The sequence below is a fragment of the Durotheca rogersii genome (assembly GCF_024521655.1).
Source record: "Durotheca rogersii strain YMJ 92031201 chromosome Unknown GGS23scaffold_6, whole genome shotgun sequence".
Taxonomy (NCBI): domain Eukaryota; kingdom Fungi; phylum Ascomycota; class Sordariomycetes; order Xylariales; family Xylariaceae; genus Durotheca; species Durotheca rogersii.
In genome coordinates, this window is record NW_026251237.1 from 391094 (window position 1) to 410024 (window position 18931).

Sequence of the window (18931 nt, forward strand, 5' to 3'; positions counted from 1 at the left end):
CTGCTTCTCCACTGGCGAGCGTCACATCACCACATACCTGCCTACCTATGGGTGTGGATGGGCAGTTTTCAGGGGAGCCGTCGACGGGGCGCAGCGACACAGCCCCGGAATCCGGCCAGTCGCTGTCAACGCAGTGCCGCAATACCTATATTGCAGGTCGGTGCTGATTCGACGTACATCTCATGCGGCACGCCTGGGTGTTCCTGGTGTAATACCTACCGAATGCGACGGCCCCTCCCCCTTTTCCCTCCCTTCCTCAGAACCGGATCCCACGTGTCAAACGAGCAAATACTGTTCCAACCAGATGACTTGGAAGGCGACAAGAGGGGGGGATATGGGCACCGGCGAGGGGGGCCAGGGAGACTTGACGCGTCGGTGCCAGGATACACGTCACCCGCTCGCTGCGGCCGAGGGCGAGGTACGTTGGAGGAAGTGATGAAATAGGGAGGAGTTATGCTTATTTCTACCGTGTGGCCGGCGGATCGAAGGGGAGGGGGGGAGGAACCGGCGAGTAAGCGTCTCGTCACTGGAGGACTTCTCTACATAAGTACTTAAGCTGCCTCAGCAAGTCGAAACAAGAACCACAAAGGAACCGCACCCGACCTAGCATCGCCACGACCGCCGCCGATCCGAGTTGTGTTGCGTCGTACCAACTTACGACTCGAGGGGGGAGCACGCACGCCAGAATCCCGCACCAACTACCTAACCATACGAGCATACGTACACACGCCCGCACATCCGCTGGCCGATATACACATCGGAATAGATACCTACATACCCAACTCCCCGCCGCGCAGTTCCGACAGCACATCGCCCCTTTGGACCTCGACCATGACAGCCCCGTCTGTGCCCCGTATACGGGCTCGCAAGCCGAAAGTCCGCACAGGTAAGCCGCCTTCCCGCCGGTTTCCATCCCCTGCACCCAAATCCATCTCTGGCCCCTACCCCCTCCCCAAGCATCGTTCCCCGTTAACGGGTCCCGGAACGCCGCCCCGTTCCCCCCGGGACGAGCAGGTTGCGCCACGTGTAAGTCGCGCCGGATAAAGTGCGACGAGGGGCGGCCGACCTGCCGGCGGTGCCAGCGCGGCGGGCTGCCGTGCCGGTACGAGCGTGCAGGACCCGGGGTCGGCGGCGCGCGCGAGCCGGCCGCCCGGACCATCGTGCCGGCAGGCCACGCCACCACCACTACTCGACGCAGCGAGACGCCGCCGCCAGAGGACAGGGGCGCCTGGCTGTCCCGCGGCGCGCGCTACAGCGACCTCGACGCGGCCGAGGTGCTCTACTTCGACCTGTTCCGCAGCGCCGTCGTGACCAACCTGTGCCTCAACGGCTACACCAACCTGTGGTCACGCACGGTGCTGCGCGACAGCTTCCGCGACGAGTGCGTGCGGGAGTGCGTGCTGGCGATCGGGGCGCTGTGCCGCGCGCTCATGGATGAGAGCGAGGCGCGGTGCGCGCGCGCGCGCGCCGCCGGCACCGAGTCGGTCCTCCCCCCCGCGCCGCCCCTCTGGTCCCCGGTCCCGGCCAGCGACGGCCTCCCGCTCAGCCGCTACCGCCGCGACGCCATCCAACACTACACGCGGGCCATCTCGCGGTTCCGCGGGCGGCTGGCGCGCGACGGCGCCGCCACGCCACCGCGCTCCATCCTCATCCTCAGCATCCTGTTCGTCATGTTCGAGACCATCCAGGGCAACACCGACTCGGTCGACCGGCTGCTGCGCACCGCCATCCTCGCCCTCGAGGACTCCCTCCTCGCCCCCCTCTGGCAGGACGGCGACCGCGACGCCGCCACCGCCGCCCTCGACGACGAGGGCGTCCGCGAGGCCGAGTACCTCCTCACCCGCCTCTCCGGCTTCGGCGCCGTGCTCTCGCCCTTCTACCCCGAGCTGCGCCGCATCCGCGCGTACCGCGGCAGCCGGCCGCCGCGCGACTCGGTGCCGCCGGCCGACGCCGCGCCCCTCGCCGCCGAGGCCAGCTTCCGCCGCTACACCGCGTCGACGCTGGTGTGGAAGTTCCGGCGGATCCAGGAGTGCTTGTCGGGGCCCGCCGTTGCCGCCGTCGCCGGCGAGGACGAGGAAGACGAGGACGAGGCCCGCCTCCGCGGCGAGCAGCGCGACCTCGTCGCCCAGGCCGCCGGGTGGTGCGCGTGGCTGCGGGCGCGGCTCGCGCGCGAGCCCGACGCCGCGCGTCGCCGCGGCTGGCGCGTGATGCTCGTCGAGGCGACGGGGTTCCACCTGTACACGAGCTGCTGCGAGGCGAGCGGGGAGCGCGAGCTGTCGTGGGACGCGCACGCGGACGCGTGCCGGGAGGCGGTGGCGCTGGCGGAGAGGGTGGTGTGGGGCGGCGAGCGGGAGGACGAGGAGGAGCGGCGGCGGGTGCCGCCACTCTTCGAGGACAAGCTGCTGCCGCCGCTGCGATGCTTCGCGACCAAGTGCCGCGACTACGCGACGCGGACGCGGGCGCTGGCGCTGTGCGAGCGGCTCAGCGGGCCCTGGTGCGAGAACCGCGCGCTGCTCGTCGGCCTGCGCCTCATGATCGAGCGCGAGGAGCGCGGCCGCGACGCCCGCGGCTTCATCCCCCTCGCCGCCCGCTACCGCTGGACCCGCTCCGCCTGGAACGACGACCGCACCGAGCTGCGCATCGTCCTCACCGCCGTCGGCACCGGCCGAGACGAGACCTTCGCCGTCCGCTACGACGACCCCGCCATGCTGGCCACGCCGCTGCCCCGCGTCCCCGCCGCCAGCGCGAGCGGCCCCTCGAGCTACAGCGGCAGCGAGAGCCCCACCCCGACGGCGGCCTAGGCGGGTACCCGGTTTTTCGCCTTCATCGAGGCCTCCGGGGGCGAGAGAGACGGAGAGAAGAGAGACGGAGGAGATGGAGAGGAAGAATGAAAGAGAGAAGAGAGACTAGCGCGAGAGGAAAGAAGAAGCGAACGAGTGAGGAGAAAAAAGACGCTAATACCTTAGGTACTTGAAGAGTACAAAGACTATTATGTATGCACGCATGTATATATGTAGGTATATCGCAGCACGACACGACACGACACGACACGAAGAATTCTACGACGATACTTAGCGTGCTTGTATATGATCTTTGATTTTGTGCTATTTAGATGGGTGTTGATTAGACAGGTCAGATATCCCACCCGTTGGACTCAGCGACGTTTTCCCAAGCACTGTCCCCTCGTTAAGACTCTTGAGTGAGAACTAAGTTCTAGCCAATTTGTCTTTTCTGAGACGGCAGCGGCTTCAGAGCCCGCCTCATCCCCTTGCGTCTCGTCGAACAAAGCATAGTTGCGCATCTTGGGCGTTTCCCCAAGCGCCAGCGGTCTCCGGGTGCTCGGGGGAGGGGGGGGGGGGCTAGGCTTGAGCGTCTCGCCGGGGTTCCATGCGCGGTTCGCTTCCGTTCGTGCATCATTTCTCGTTTGTTCTTGGTTCTTGTTCCATGTGTCGTAGGGTGTAAGGTTTCTATGCATACTCCGGGATGGCACAAATTCGTGTGGTTCGGGGCCTGTTGTTGATGCCAGCAAGACCTTCGCGAAACAACAGGATGTGCTCTGTCTCCGGAGATGCGCGGTCTTAGCCAAGCCATCCCAGAACGGTAGTGTTCCATGTAGCTTTTATCCGGACATTTGTAATCTCAGGTAGGCGACCATTGCCAAAAATCTGGCGTTTCGGGAGGGTTAGTTACCTGTGTGTTCCTAACATTCACGACACGCGCTGCTGTGACTGTACCTTCTTCTCCTACCTACTACTCGTGCTACTCGTGCTACTCGTCCCTGTATAGTCATCCGTGTAGGGAAATCGGCCTAGTCGTAATGAGCCTTACGCTCCCGTGCCGGTGCGGCCCCGCCGCCTTTACGGCATGATTGCGTCCGGCTCGTGCTCAGACATTTGGAAAACTCCACTACCGTCGTCGGTGTTTAGGGAAAGCTCGTCGCCTTGGTAGGGCTCCTCACTGCTGTCGTGATTCTTGTCTAGCCAGTTGCGAGGCTCGGTGGTGGTGAAAGGGTGATGGTTAGCCTCGTCCTTGCCTTCCTCCTCTTCGTCGCTTTCTTGCTCTTCGTCGCTACCGGTCTCGCTGTCCTCGTCGGAGTCCTTCTGGTACAACACCATGGCCCAGCTAGAGGAGCCACCATCGGGCGTGGCGTCTCCGGCGTCTCCGACCGAGAACTCACCGCTCTGGTCGCGGGCGGCGTTGTCCCGCTCCTTCTGTCTAAAGGTGTCGAGCAACCCCCACATCCTGCGTCGCGCAACGGAATCCACGTAGTCGGTGCGGCATCTTTGACTTCTGGGCACGTGTTCGCCGGTTTCTAGGTCGCGTGCCACCTCGTCGAAGGTGACGATGAGTCTGGTCCCGTTGCTGGCGGGGCGACGTCTCTTAATTAACGTCGACTCGTGCTGGCCGCAATCGTGTCCTTGTTCGGCCTGGCTCTTGAGGATGCTCTTAGGGCGAGCGACGGCGCAAGAGCGGTGCGCAGGGTTGAAACCCATGTTGCCGTCTGTCGGTGCGTCGATGGGTGGACTGGTGAAAAAGAAAGAGCTTGTGTTCCTGGGGGGCAATTGTGGTGGATATTTTTGGCCGCGCGTGGGGAGGAAGAAGTGGTGGGTGGGAAAAGGGAGTGAGAGAGGCGCGGGAGGTGCGGGAGGTACGGGAGTTGGTTGGGGCCGGTCGGAAGGGATTGAAAAGGTGTGATTGCTCTGTCGCTCGAGCTGGCGCGGTCTAGGCGACGGACAACAACAAGACGTAAGAGGGGAGAAGAGAAGATGACATGGGGGAATGGGAAGAGGTTGAGAGGGCGGAAATGCTGGGAGAGAAAATAACGAGGGCGGAGGGTTTTTGTTGTGACTGAGGGCGGAAGGCGGAGAGCGGAGGGTGGAAGATGGAAGATTTCCAGGAAGATCGAGGACGAAGATGACGATGAGGATGACGACGGTAGCGGACCTTGGTCGGTTTGCTGTAGGTGGTTAGAGATAAGTTTAACTCGAGACAAGTTCAACGTCGTCGAGTTGACGCTCATCGAGTCGATGCTGATGTATCACGCTGATGTATTGATGTATGTACATCTGTATTAGTGATGAATAAGGCCCGCCGTATCTCCCCCCGTCTTTCTTTATCCCTAGGGATTCATACATTCATTTGGTCCTCGATACACTATGCCATTGTTCATCTGCGAACGCGATTTAACAAAAGCACCACCCCTCAATTGTCGGTCGCTTTTGCCTCTCTCCCCCTTCTTTTCTGTTCCCTTCCTTTCGTTTCTCCCCTTTCTTGCTCTTCTGCTACACGGGTTTGCCTACTAAGGTACCCAGCATGTTATACGATAACCATATCCCTAACGACCTAGCCTACAAAAAATAATAATGAATCATCGACTCATACCCCCTTCAATCCCCATTCCCTCCCGGGTTCTGCCAAATCCACGGTCCAACTCTCAGGCAATGACGTACTACGTAGTGGTGCTGTGTGAATAGAAAACTTATCGATCTCGTATCGGTGCTAACCGCCAACTCCAATCAAAACGAGAGGGAATGGCACCTAACCCTCCCAGCCCAACGTCTGGAACCAAGCGGATCACTTCTTTTTTTTTCCCCTGCTGTCGCACTAGATCCTACCCAACCAGCTCTTACTATTCATAGCATGTTGTCTCTCCGCTGGGGTATTGCTGGTGTTATTGAGATGGCTTACGTACAGAGTAATAGATACTACTGCTACCACTACTACCACCAAACTCCTACTCATCTACGTACAGTCTCTTCTTTGTTCGTCCTTCTCCACGAGCCAACTGCCCCCTCCCCTTGCTTTTTGGCCTCTAGCCTGCCGCACGGCAAGTATCGTCACCTATTCACCAATACATAGGCGGGTGCAAGGAAAACATACTAGACCCCGGAAATGAGGTTGGTTGCGTGGTTGGTATCGCCATCTCGCGAAGGCGAGCCGACAAAACAAAATGCCACAGATACACGTAATAAAACAAGTGGGTAAGAAGCCCTTCCCTAGCCCGTACGCGCGAGCATGGAAACACGGACACAGAAGCAGCCACGGCGGCAGCCGTCCAAAGGAGAATGGCACATTCAGGCCACGCGAATCTAAGAACACAAAGGGAAATGCAGCAACTGCGTTGTTGGTCCACACGATCGGGGGAGTGAGGAGAATTATATATATAGTAAAAAAAGAGGAGGCAATCGGGGGGTATCTGTCGTAATCAAGGAAAATTGCTGGTATTCGGCGTTAGGTACGGATATGGCAATGGCAATGCTGCTATTTATTGCCCGAATGCGCCGTGACTTTGGTACGCCTCTTGGAGAGCTACAGCAGCGCCAACACGTTAGTCGAGTGTGCCAAATATCGCGAGGGCGTCGCGCCGTCACCTACCTTGTAGCACGTTCATCTGTCCGGCCCGGTCGCCGCAGGCAATCTGCAGGCAAGACCCCTCCGTGAGGTCCAGCACGACGCTGTTCGGCAGCTCCTGTACTTCCACGTCCGGAATGTAGGGCTTGCGGAAATCGCCGAGGTGGTACCGCTTCACACCCGCGCCCATCGCCTTGTCCTTGCCGTTGGCCGCGACACCTTGGACGGCGCTCAGGATCAGGAAACCCTGCGCATCCAGGCACATGCTGCGACGCTTCCACAGCAGATTGTCCGGGAACTGCACGTTGACGTCGCCCATGTATGCCACGACCGCAAGCTGAGGGGAGGCGGCCACCTCCGTCACCGAAGCGGCCGCCACTTGGTCGGCATCTTCCTCCGCCACCGTGGGCGAGATGTGCGGGCTCGAATTCTTGCGGTTTCCGCCGCCGCCCAGCGAGTTTGACAGGCGTCGCATAAACCGGGTGGCCCGCTTCTTAGCCTTCTTTTCGCTGCCGTTCTTATCCTCCTCGCCCGACCCGCTGTCGCTCAAGACCACGGGCGAAGCGATAGACGTCGCCGAACCGTCTCGCTCACGGCTGACCGACGAGCGCCGGCTCGAGATCGATAGGCGCCGCGCGAAGGAGCTGGGGGTCTGGTGGGCAGAAGGAGGCCGGCTCGGCGACTTGGCCCCGGTCGACGCCGGAGACAGCATCGCCAGATTATCGGTCGACTTGCTAGCGGTCGAGGTACGACGGTCTTTGATGAAGTCTCGCACTATGCTTAAGGAGGATCGGCGACGCTTCTTATCGGTGTCGTCAGATATCGACTTCCTGTCGCGCCTCTCCTGAATAGTTGCCTTCGGCGATACGGCCGGCGCGGGTTGTTCGTCCGGCACGATGGATTCGGACGCATCTGCCCGCTGGAGGTCGACAACCAGCGGCGACTGTTTTAATTCAGTTTGCGGATACTCCCCGCTGCTATTCGCTTCTGACCTGTTAGGTGTAAGCGGACCAGAATCACGAATGATTCTCGCGGTTACTTGGACGGATTCTGGTCGGCCTCGGGGTAAACCCGGCAACAGTAGACCCTGCGATGGATTCTCGAACATGGAAAGCCTGTTGGCCACCGACCGGGATCGTTCTCGACCGACTATCCCCGGGGTCTCGGGCGTGGCCTCCCTCGAGGGCTCGGGCGTCGGCGTCTGCTGCGTCAAGGAAGTCGCACGGTTTACCACGGAGGGGGATTTCGACGGATCTCTGACGCTAGGCTTGCGGATACCGAAGAAGGATGACGACGGAGTCGCGGTTTTCGGGCGGCCATCCTCGGGGGCGGTGGCGCTGGAAAGCTTCTCCAGAGCTTTGATTCTTTGCGAGATACTCGACCCTAGGTTGCTCTTCTTAGCCTGGAGACCAGCGTTTGATGTCTGACGAGTAATCGTATGTAAAAATGCCGCACCACCCGCCGAGACACTCCTAGCAGTGCTCTGTGACACATCATTCGGTGTGAGAAGAGGACCGCGCATCGGATTCGAGACCGCGCGAGATAATGCCGAGGCCGGCCGAAGGGGGTTGGCGTTCGGAAAGACGGGCGTGATGGGCGACTTGGACACAAGCATAGGCTTGGCCTCCTCCACCGTCGCTGACTGTAGCTCGTCCATTAGGGCATCGTCGAGGAGAGGATCGGAGGCTTCAGGATGAGACGCCGTCTTGGTTAGGTCGGTTCGGATAGGACCGACCGCGTTCTTCCGCTTCTGAGGATGGGTCTCCGGGCTCGTCGTCTGGGGCAATTCGTCTTGGGTTAGCTTGCTTGCGGCGTCTGCAGAGGGCTCCACAGACACGTTGCCAGGCAGCGAAGGAACGGGCTCCGAAGTAACAGAAAGGTCTGGAATAGAAAACTTCGATCTGAGACTCGGAGTCGTTGGTGATTTCTGCGAGGACGAGCTCTTAGGGTCATTGGTGGAAAACTTCGAGATGGGCAATCCCCATGGCGACTTCGGCGCGTCGTCCTCACCCTGAGATTGGTCAATGCCTACTGCATCGATATGGGAGGCAGTGTTGGTAGAATCGGCTACGTCTATCGAGTCTTGGATGGCCGCGTCCGGTGGCGCGCCCGCTGCTACAGTGGTAGCAGCGATAGCAGCGGTTGTGGTGATGGCGGTAGTGGTAGAAGTGGTGGTGATGGTAGCAGTAGGTGGCGGGCAGTTGGGCTCTGGAATTTTGTGGGATTCCTCAACGTTGTTATTCTCCTCAATTGAGACAGCGGTGTCTTGTGCTGGAGATTGAGATCTTTCAGAGTGTTCGGACCCATTCTCCATTTCTCGAGGTCCTTTGGGTGCCCCCTGGGACACCGCTCTTTCGTGTTCCTCACCCGCGTCCCCGGTCGCGTGGATGGTCTCGCCCGTCGATTCAGAGAGAGACGAGGCCCTAGTGGATATACCTATTTCCGACGAAGTGGCAGCAGTCGGGGAACCCGGGCGAGAATCCGACACTGTGTCTTCGGTGTGGATCGTCATTGGCGTGGGTGGGTCAATGGCAATGCCTGAATCCGCTTTGGACACTGCACGATGACCGACATCCCCTTGGACAGGCAGAGAAGCATCGGATTCGCGACTTTCGTCGTCTTCCTTCCCATTCGTCAAAGCGACATCCGCAGCCGTCGGCTCTGGTACTACTATCCTGTTTGCCGCGTTCATCTTCTTCTCTCTCAGCTTCATAGCCTTCATCAACCGTGCCTTCTCAGCTGTCATCTTAGTTTCTTTTGTCGCAGCATTCGGCGACGCAGTGGTCGACTTTGCGGACGCCCCCGAGCTCGTAGCTGGTCGTTGCGGCAATTCGTGTGCGTCTTCCTGCGCAGGTTTTGGGACGGGCGCGGACGGCACAAGATGGATGTCCGGGGTGTCCTGCACAGCTTCTTCCACCTTCTCGGCCTTCTCTGGATTTCCTTTCTTAGACCCCCTCGAGAACTTGAACCGCGCCGGGATGGCCGCGATGGGCCGGAAGTTTCCTGCCGTGGAGGGTCTCTTATTGACGTCTAAAGACGGCCGCGGCCCGAGTTTCACCTTGGGCTTGCCGTAGGTGTAACCTGTATAGTGGTATGATTCGGCACGTGTAGACTGGGATGACAAGCGCGGAGCAGCTTCGGATCTTGCAGACGAAGTCGGCCTCTCGGCCCCCGTAAATTCCGGAACGTCGCTCGTCGACGCAAAGTTGGTTTCTTGTGGGGTGGATAGCTGCTCACGGTTGAGAATCGCGGCACGCTCGGGGGACGTAGGCGTACGAGGTGCCGAGTCTGGTGATCCAGTCTTCTCCTCCTCCTTCACTACCGACTGTCTTTTCCTCTCCCTTTCCTCTTCCTCCTCTTCCTCGGCGATCTCGTTCAGTCGCCGCCGACGTAGAGAACTCGTCGACGACGATGCCGACCCCGAAGCGGCATGCAGCGAGCATGCAGCCGAGAGCTTACTGTCCTTGAGATCCTTGGCCGTCGAGATTTCGAAGGTAGTGTCGTATGGCGCAAACCGCTCACAGACTGCATTAAAATGCACTGCCGTACGAGCTAAATGCGGGTGAAATTCCCGTCCCGTTAGTGACCTTCCCTTCCTTCGTCGTCACCGAATCCGCATGGATAGTAGCACAGGCCGAGGGAGGGGCGGGAGGGGCGACAGCAAGTCGAGTCGCGTACCTTGAACAAGCCTCGAGCATTCTTCAGGCAAGTACTTCAATATGACATTCCTCCGCCTGTACCTGAGGAAGCCATACAGTGGCGATACCTCGTCGTATTTCGCAATTAACCCGCGAATATCAACTATGCCGCCGGTGCCACGGCCGAGGAGCTCGACCTCGTCGCGACTCGCATACTTGAGGAGGAACCTATTTTAACCCAAACCCAAGTCAGTGGCGTAAGCCGAAATATGGGCACTGGAGAGGAAGAGAAGGGGAAATGAGGATGGAGCCCGCCAATTTGCACGGCCAGGAGCCACGGCACGATCGCCGCAAAGTACACGAAGTGTAGAAAGTCAGGGAACGATAGAGAGAAGGGACAATCCGTACCATCCTCCAGGCTCGGCGACGGCGGCCTCGTGGGCCTCTTTTACTTTCGCATCGTCCAACCCATTTAAAGACATCCTTCCAGCAAAATGTCGCCCTCGACGACGACGAACCTAGGAGGATCTCTGCGCTGAGCTGGACCGAGCTCTAAGGCTTGGTCTTTATACGAAATGCTGAAGCTTCGTCTCGGTTACAAGGCCGTTGATGGCAAGTCGAGATACAGGAATGATCAAGAGGGTCGCCCGAGACCAGAACCAGAGCCAACTCAAGGGACCAGCAGTCTGGCTCGACATCGAGACAACACCATGCGTACCCAAGGAGGTGGGCGGGTGGTTTCTTACGGAGCTTTACCAGCGAATATCGTTGCAACCGATGCGCGCACAACAACTTGTGCTGGACCTGTCGAGGAAAAGTCGAGGCGGCCAAAACGAAAGAGAGCGGGATGGCAGTACGGGGCTTGACCAGGGGGGGGGAGAGGAAATTTCGATTAGGGGGGCGGAAGAATAAAATAATGTGTACTCCTGCGGACTAACTGCAGAGGGGGAGGGAAGCGCCAGTAGTGTAGGTATAGCGCGCGCGCGTTGGGCAGGTGGTGAGAGTGGGAGGAGGAATAGGGAGAAGAAAGAGTGGTCAGGATCAGGGATCAGGGGTCATAGCCGGCGCGGAAGCCCAAGCACTTAGCGGAATAGAAGGAGGAAGAGCTCGCATGTAATGTATATGTGTATAATACGTAGGTAGGTATGTACGTATGAATGGACAAATAGGTCGAGGTCGGTCGATATTACCAGCATAGAGTCGACGTGCACACCGAGACGACGACGACGACGCCTACGACAGCAGAGGTAATACAAGCAGCAGAATGAATAGGGGATGAGTATTGTACAACGCGGTGGGCCCTGGGAGGAGACTGGGGGGCGATTGATATGCCGAAGATGAATAAACGGAGCCTGTGCAAAAAGTAGACTGGTAGATAGAAATTACAAGATGAGACAGACAAGATAAGAGAGCGACGGTTTCCCAGGCAAGGCCGAAGGACCACCTGGCAGTAAACAGACCGGCTTACTAGTCCAAGAAGGGGGAAGAATTGGCAGAGAGGATCGGAGGAGAGGAGGAAGGCGAGCAGGCAGATCAGCTCCTCTCAAGGCAGGCAAAATAATAATTTAACAGATTGGAGAGAGAGAGAGAGGGAGAGACGTAATGAGACAGGGAAAGGGAAAAAAAAAGGCAGAGAGAGAGAGAGAGAGTGAGAAGAGAGGTGGTTGTGACATGAGGGTGGTTCACTACGACTGTCTCGCTCTTTCTCTCGAGCGTGCACTCTCTTCCCTCGAACCCAATCAGCACGTAGATGGATGTACCCGGGGGAGCTTAGCATAAAAGGGATTGGATAACAATTCAAGGTTTAAGGAACGCACCGGGAAGTATCTGGGGCGTACAGGCCGGTACCTGGCTAGTCGATTAAAGGGGTACCGACGCAGAAAAAGTCGCGGACCTGCGTTGGGCATTGTATGGTTCAATGTAGGCAGACACGGGGCACACTAGGTACATTAGGAACATTGGCCGTGGAGCGCCTGTGTACAAGAGGTGATACACCTTGAGTACTTTCCAACGCTACCCCCCATACGTCTGACGGAAATGTACCTAAGGTATGTAACCTGGCCGCACAAGTACGTGACCTGCGTACCTACATAATGTAGGTACCGGGAAGAGGACGTATGTAACGCAACAGCCCCCCCATAGTGGAATGGGCACACACATAGCCGTACGTAGGTGTGGATGGGCGATATGATGTGCTATATACCTACCCGGGTATGTATGGAAGGTTCCATGCTAAGTTCCAGCCCTTCATGCTTTTCTTTAATACCTAACCCGACTCTCCTTCTGCCAATGAACAGTATTGACGTATGGTACGAGTACAGGACCCTGGGTAGAGACGGGGTATATGAGGCTAGGAGGTACCTAGGTACCTAGGTAGGTGCAAGATGCTAGGGGGGTAGGGGGTACATACCCTAATGTATAGGAGGTAGATATGCCCGTATATATACGTATAACCCAAGGTAACCTACAGGTCCCCATTTGACTGCCTCCTACAGAAGTTAAAGCCTCTTTTCCTCCCTAGTCTCAACACCTTGCCACCCCCTCTCCTTGCCGAAGCAACCACCGAAGAATCGATGCGACGATCATGCAATGGTGAGAGAGAAGAAGAGAGAGGAGAGAACCCAGAATCAGACCAGCCTAAAATGCCTTATACTCTACGCGTAGCTCGGTACCTCCTAACCTACATCTGAACCTAATGCACGAATTAGGTACCTACCGCTAATATAGAGGCAAGGTACCTGGCATACGCGCCTGACATGCAAACAATACCTGCCTTACATGCCATTCGCATGAGGTAGGTACCCGCACACATATGTACACAATACATGGCGCACCTTGCCTGCGCGGCTGGCCGCTCTCTCGCTCTGTAATGTAAATGACAGGGAGACGCTAGGTCTTTCTCACCTGCATTAGATCAGCCCTCGGAGCATTCTAACAGCCTATTGGAAGGGGCTCTCCCGCGTCGGTGGCACGTCGTAATTCAGCACAGTTGGCGCACGGGCCACGCAAGCCATTCGACCTGCGCCCAGCCAATGGCAGGTTTCGGGCGCTGCTATATTGAAATAAGTGGTAATTATACTGTGTCCGTATATTGTGTCCGCACACACACGCCTTATAACCTAAAGAGTCTCGCAGCATTTCCTTTCTCTCTCTTTTTCTAACCCTGTTTCTCGGGGGAATACTCACCTGTCTGCTTCCGTACGTAATATACCTTAGGTGCCCAGGTACCTATCTACGTTAGGTATGCTCCAACGGAACCATGTCCGCCTCAGGCACATGTATAGGTATATAGGTAGGTACTTAGGTAGGTACCTAGGTAAGTGTTAACCCACTCTCTCAAGTGTTTTGCGTCTCTAGGTATTTCGCCTCCTACCGTTAGGTGTCCCTCCCTTGACACAGTACCTACCTACTGTGCCTACACATTATATACCACACACTCACATCTCTCTCAACTTCCCAACGGCAGCGCACGATGGGTGCTTCACACACCTACCTCACACTTACACGTCTACATAGGTAGGGCTCCCCTTCGCAACCCAACCCGGGCCAGTGGAAAACGGAATCCATCCTAATCGCCGGGCTACCGAATGGCGAGATTGCAAGAAACGCAGTCTCCTCTTTCGCGTGCCTACCCTACTGCGTAGTATGGGATCGGCGTATTATTAGGTGACATCGTCGTGCCCCGGAACAACCCGCCCTAGGGTCTACGCATCCAGATATGGTACATAGCTGCCTGCCTACCTACATACATGCATATTACATACACTCACACACACCGCTCACACACCACACACACACACACATCAAACGCAGCCGTAAGACATCGATCCCGTCCAGGCGCATGCATATACACCTACCTACCTACCTACGCCATATGCTGCCGCTGCCACCGCCGCCGCCTCTCCACCTGGCTACCTCCTAGTAATCGGCCGGCCGTCTCTACCTTCATCGGGCAAGCTGTCGTGCCTGCACGTACGTTTCTTGGCGGATTTCGGGGTGGCCGCGGACGCTCGTACATGCCTGCGGGACTCACCGCGCCGAGGCGGACACTCGCGGAGACGAACGAAGGCCTCTCCTGCATATGCACGCCCGGCACATGCGCAGGCTGCATCCCATCTCCCCATGTGCTCAGGGAGACTGGGACATTCCGTGACCGCGCACGTTCTGCAGACAAAAAACCCTATCGGAGATGACTGGCCCCTCTCCCCCTCACCCCCTTATCCCGGCGCGGAGAAGGAGGAGGAGAGGCAGAGAGGCAGGAAAGCAAAACATCGCCGACAGCCCGCTCGGCCCTTGGATCCGTCCAATAATGGCTGCGAGGCCGTCGCCTCAACCTATCACCCACCACCACACTGCCGGCGTTCGTTTCGTTTCGTCCGTTCAAACGAGACGGGATGCAGCTGGGCAGGTAAGTCACCTCATTAGCCAAGACTCCCTTTCTCTCCTCCGCGCCCGCCTCCTAGTTCGTTCGTTCGTTCGCAACCGCAGCAGCCGCAAGCTTGAGGGACCCCTCCCCCCCGGTCCCCCCTCCAAGAAATACGCTTTGACCCGTCTTGTCACGCACATGAGCGCGACGATCCGATCGCTCAGGATTGGCTGAGGAGGTGCGGTCGATGTCCGCTACCACCTAATACCTCCCTGCTTTGCGCGACCCGTAGGTATTTTCCGCGCTCGCACTTTTCTCTCCTCCTCCTCCTCCTCCTCCTCCTCTCACCGTCATTCCCATCGTAAACCTGGACACTATCCGCGCCTACGTGCATACACCCAGCAGCCGCGCGCACGTCCCGGTCTTCTCATAACCCCTCCCCGCACACGACGCGACCAGCCCATTCGCGATAGCCAAGTCTGGAAGGGGGGGGAACGAGGGCGGCGAGGGGCAAGGGGTGGCCGCGGCCAAGGAGGGGATGCCATTCCGGCCTTGACCCCGTCGGCGGGGTCAAACCCATCCCACGGCGTGCCACCACGCGCAACCCAACGTAGAGCCCCCGGCGCGAGCGCGATGCCGGGGCTCTCTCACCCCACTTGATAAGCAAGGTACCCATGCCTTCACGCCTGCGCGCTACACATGGCTACACGTAAGTAGGCACGAGATGATGTAAACCCTCTCGCGTGAACGCCGCTGCGCCCATTGGCATACTTCAAGCCAACATATACCTATACCTACAGCTGTCATAGCCGTGACAGGAGGGCCGATTGCGAGGGGCCAGGTCCTGGAAAGCAGACGGTTCCCGCGCCGCGCACATCACCTCCGCGTATGCACGCGGCGGGCAAAGTAGATGGATACCTTCTCACCTAGACGCCGCGAGGAGAGAGACGCGCGACCTGCCCCCCTTCCCCCCCGCGTGCCAAACCTTACCTGTCTACCTACCCGGTACGTAGGAGACGAACACGCCTTGCTCACGTAATCGCAACACCCCTCCTGGACGTATAATGGGGGGGGAAGAAGGGGGGGAGCTGCTTCACCGCTTTCTCCCAGACCGCAGCAAAGAAAGCCGCTCCTTGCGTAGGACGCGTGCCGGGGGCTCTCGGCGGGCTACGTGCCGCGGCCAGCCGCAGCCGGCACGTGTGCCCGCTTGCGAGGCCGCGGGCGACGACAGGGAAACTAGGTACCTTGGGCGCCCAACGTCCGCAAGCGAGGCGTAGGTATCTCGCAGCCCTCGCGGGCGGCCGCCGCTCCACGTCCGGACACGGGGCCGGGTAGATAAGACAGGTAGATAGATAGATAGGTAATGCAGACGCGCTACCGTACGCATACGCAGGACGGGCGGACGGTCGGTCGGTGGGTGATGTGCGCCGTCGCGTCTCTCGGATCCTTAGCTAGCAAGAAAGATCCCCAGCTCTGCCGCGTGAGAGCCGCGACGTAAGCCCGTAGGCTGCAACAGGGACGTGCGTTCGTTTCTCGCGGCCTCCGGTCTCGGTGCTGTCGCCGCCCGGATATCCACAGGAGGAATAGAAGAAGCAAAGAAGGAAGAAGACGACGACGACGAAGAAGAAGAAGAGAGCAGAATTCCGTATGGAGCATGTGACCGATAATGACCGGCGGATTCCATAGCCTGCCTTAGTTTACCAACTTCAAAAACGTACATACAGCCGGCGAGACGTCGCAACAAGAAAAAAGACAACACCCCTTTCATGCAAAAGCCTACAGCCCGTCGACTCCGTTCGTCGTCCGTTTCCGTCGCGTTCGCGCCCGTCCCGTACATCTTTTCGGGGCCTCTCTCCTGGCCTCGCTCCAGCAATTCGACCTTGTCTCCTTTTCGGCACGGGAACAGCCTCGCCGTCGGCGCCGACGCGAATCAGCTCGACTCGCACGCTATCACCCAATCCATCCGTACACGGCACGATGGCTTTCATGCCACCATCTACCGACCCCCTTCTAACTCTCGTAGGCGATGCCGCGCAAAGAGGCATGCGCTATGACAGGCTGCCGTCATCCAACTCGCCAAAACACGCTCCGCTCGCGAGGTAATCATCGGGCTGCGCGATGAATCGACTAACGAATACTAGTATAGCACACAAGTAACGCCGCGGGCCCAACCGTATCGATGGCGAATATTTCGACGAATTAGGGCTTCGGCGGCGACCTGGAGACTTTGGGGGATGTGCCTTCCGGCGAGGCTAGTCCACCGGGCTTGGGAATCGCGTCGGTAGTGATCTCTGGAGCGTCGCTTTCCTCTAAAGAGGGAGGTTCTTCTTCGACGGATCCCTCGATGACAGTTGGTTTGAAAGTCTCCCCATCATCAACTGCGATGATGTCGTGGCCCTTGCCACCGTTGCTAGCAGATATGCCGATGGCTGGGGCTTCGCCGTCGGCAATCTTTTGCTTCGTGGCGTTGACGATCTTGTCAGCTTCGCTGACTCTGCCACTCGCGCCCGTACTATCTCCCTCCACGCCGATAAGATTGTCCTTGTTATTCTGGTGGCCTAATAGGGCGGCCCTGTCAAATCGGACAATCATGCACGACAAGTTATCCGTGCTAAACGAAGCCAGCGCATAGTCAACAAGTCTCTTGGAGGCGATCACGGGATCTTGTTCATCGCGGACTAGGTCCACCGCGTCCTGATCGCTGCAGACGTCCCAGAGCTAAGCGCCAGTTAGCAACCACCTGTCTCGATACTAGCACGCTAACGCTCGGTTCAGACACTTACCCCATCGCAAGCGATGATGAAGAATTCATCTGCTTCCGGTTGGATGACGGTTTCGGTAGTGTATGGATGTCCCGTCACGAGATCCTTCATATAGGTATCTCCGAGGGCTCTGGTAACAGCCAGCACCCCGTTCACGCGGTTGTTGAGGATCAGCCCTCCGGCATTCGCGATGCGCTTTCCCTCGTTCTCGTCGCTGCCCTTGTGGTCGTAAGAGAGACGCAAGGCTTTGCCGGCTCGGCAGAGCACGATGCGAGCGTCGCCCACGTTTGCGGTGTAGAGAACCCGTTGCCGCACTGCAGCGCTCCTTAGTTTCGCGTGTGTCGACTCAAGGATGGAATTGCCACCGGTATCGTCCTCGAGCTTACCGTCTTTGAACTTGGATGAGTCCGCTACTTTCGAAGCCGCCGCCGCAGCCGGAGCAATAGCCTGAGAGCCAGTCGCCGACGTTGAGCTGGGCACCCTATCTTCCCAGCGTAGAACGGCAATCGCCGCCGTGCACCCGCTGTTCTTGAGAGGCAGCTTTTCTAGTTGGGCATCGACATCGGTGAAGGTCTGGTCGAGCAGCTCGGGAATAGGGACATTGGGGTTTCGTCGAATGGTGTCCTCGAGAATGAGATGCAGCTTCTTGCCGCACCAATCCGCGGCGAAGCTACCGGCATGCCCGTCGAATATGGCAAAGTATCCATTGTCGGTCTCGATCATATCTTGCGAATTCGCATCAGACTGATGATCGCTGCCCTCGGTGGAAGACTTCTGAGACTTGGAGCCTTTCCCGCCAGAATCGGGGGCGAGGAGGGGCGCCGGAGTATGCAGAAAGTTGTAGAGGAACGCATGCGTATCTTCCATAGTACGTCGACATTTCTTGTTCCTATCCTCCCAAACTCCGACGCGGAAAGTGGAGCGTGGCCCGGGGACGGAATCGCCGGCCGAGTTGTTGTGCTGCCCCTGGGGCACCGCGAGCGATTGGTCCTGCTTTCCTAACTTTTGTAGAGGACTTTGATTGCTTACATCACTATTTGATCTGCCGACTTGGCCAAAATTCAAGCTATTCTTAGCGCTGGCTATGAGGCTGCTAGCTTTGCTCCCGACCCCAGAACTCCTGCGCTTCTTCTCCGAGTTGCCTGTGTCAGAATTATGTCGCCCAGGAGGGCTGCTATTCCCACTGCGCTTCTCGCCACTGGTAGCATGGTCGGGAGATTTCGTCGGGGCGGCAGTAGGAGCGGATTCGTGTTTTCGGTCTGGCGACGATAGCTTCTTGTCCGATTTGCCAGATTCGGAGACCGCGGGCTCAGATCTTGCCGCGGCAGAGCTGGACCCGCCCCCGAACATCCTATTAAGCAGACCTCCCTGGGAGGAGAGACTGCGGCGCTTATTCCCTGCCAGATTTTCGAAAGATGGGCCTTTTCGATGGAGAGAGCAGGCACGACAAGCCGGTGTGTGAGGATGCGCCAGAGTTGTCCAAGCTGGTGCGGAGAAAGGCGTAGGTCCCTCGGTACTTGCAAGGGGCGGACGTCGCGGAAATCCGAAGGGCTTCACGTACAGGTCGATGGAGATCGTCTTCAGAGGGCAAAGCTGTTCAAGGAATGAAAGGGGCACTTCGCCGTGGTGGTATACGAAAAGCGACGCGAGGTCTGGCGATGTGTCGAATAGCCCAAGTGAGAGACTGCATTAATTAGAATATACTAGGTTATAAGAGTCGTAGGGTTGGGGGCCTTTCGGGCACGGAACATGAACACAAGGGCCGTAGCTGTAACAACATTTGAATGAAACAGAGAAGAATGCCTCAGACGATC

At 58.2% G+C, this 18931-nt stretch overlaps 5 protein-coding genes across 5 annotated transcripts; all 5 read right to left on the reverse strand.

The window, feature by feature from the left end:
* Positions 1–483: 483 nt before the first annotated feature.
* Positions 484–1252, reverse strand: GGS23DRAFT_452593 (uncharacterized protein). Its single transcript, XM_051514027.1, has one exon. The coding sequence runs from the start codon at positions 1157–1159 to the stop codon at positions 524–526; it is 636 nt and encodes a 211-aa protein (XP_051373260.1). The 5' UTR covers positions 1160–1252; the 3' UTR covers positions 484–523.
* Positions 1253–3734: 2482 nt separating this feature from the next.
* Positions 3735–4785, reverse strand: GGS23DRAFT_452623 (uncharacterized protein). Its single transcript, XM_051514028.1, has one exon. The coding sequence runs from the start codon at positions 4491–4493 to the stop codon at positions 3858–3860; it is 636 nt and encodes a 211-aa protein (XP_051373261.1). The 5' UTR covers positions 4494–4785; the 3' UTR covers positions 3735–3857.
* Positions 4786–6265: 1480 nt separating this feature from the next.
* Positions 6266–10471, reverse strand: GGS23DRAFT_595275 (uncharacterized protein; the record flags this gene model as incomplete). The annotated part of the gene is made up of 4 exons (XM_051518288.1): positions 6266–6309; positions 6376–9891; positions 10030–10217; positions 10398–10471. 4 exons carry the CDS (start codon positions 10469–10471, stop codon positions 6266–6268), a joined length of 3822 nt encoding a protein of 1273 aa, XP_051373262.1.
* Positions 10472–15728: 5257 nt separating this feature from the next.
* On the reverse strand, positions 15729–16039 carry GGS23DRAFT_560712 (uncharacterized protein; the record flags this gene model as incomplete). Its single annotated transcript, XM_051515906.1, has 1 exon — positions 15729–16039. The coding sequence occupies exon 1, from the start codon at positions 16009–16011 to the stop codon at positions 15730–15732; it is 282 nt and encodes a 93-aa protein (XP_051373263.1). The 5' UTR covers positions 16012–16039.
* Positions 16040–16554: 515 nt separating this feature from the next.
* On the reverse strand, positions 16555–18467 carry GGS23DRAFT_604178 (PP2C-domain-containing protein; the record flags this gene model as incomplete). The annotated part of the gene is made up of 2 exons (XM_051519572.1): positions 16555–17073; positions 17139–18467. 2 exons carry the CDS (start codon positions 18465–18467, stop codon positions 16555–16557), a joined length of 1848 nt encoding a protein of 615 aa, XP_051373264.1.
* Positions 18468–18931: the final 464 nt, after the last annotated feature.

Excerpts from the sequence above, each read along its gene's own strand:
- GGS23DRAFT_452593 (XM_051514027.1), bottom strand. The coding sequence starts at position 1,159 with ATGGTCCGGGCGGCCGGCTCGCGCGCGCCGCCGACCCCGGGTCCTGCA.
- GGS23DRAFT_452623 (XM_051514028.1), bottom strand. The coding sequence starts at position 4,493 with ATGGGTTTCAACCCTGCGCACCGCTCTTGCGCCGTCGCTCGCCCTAAG.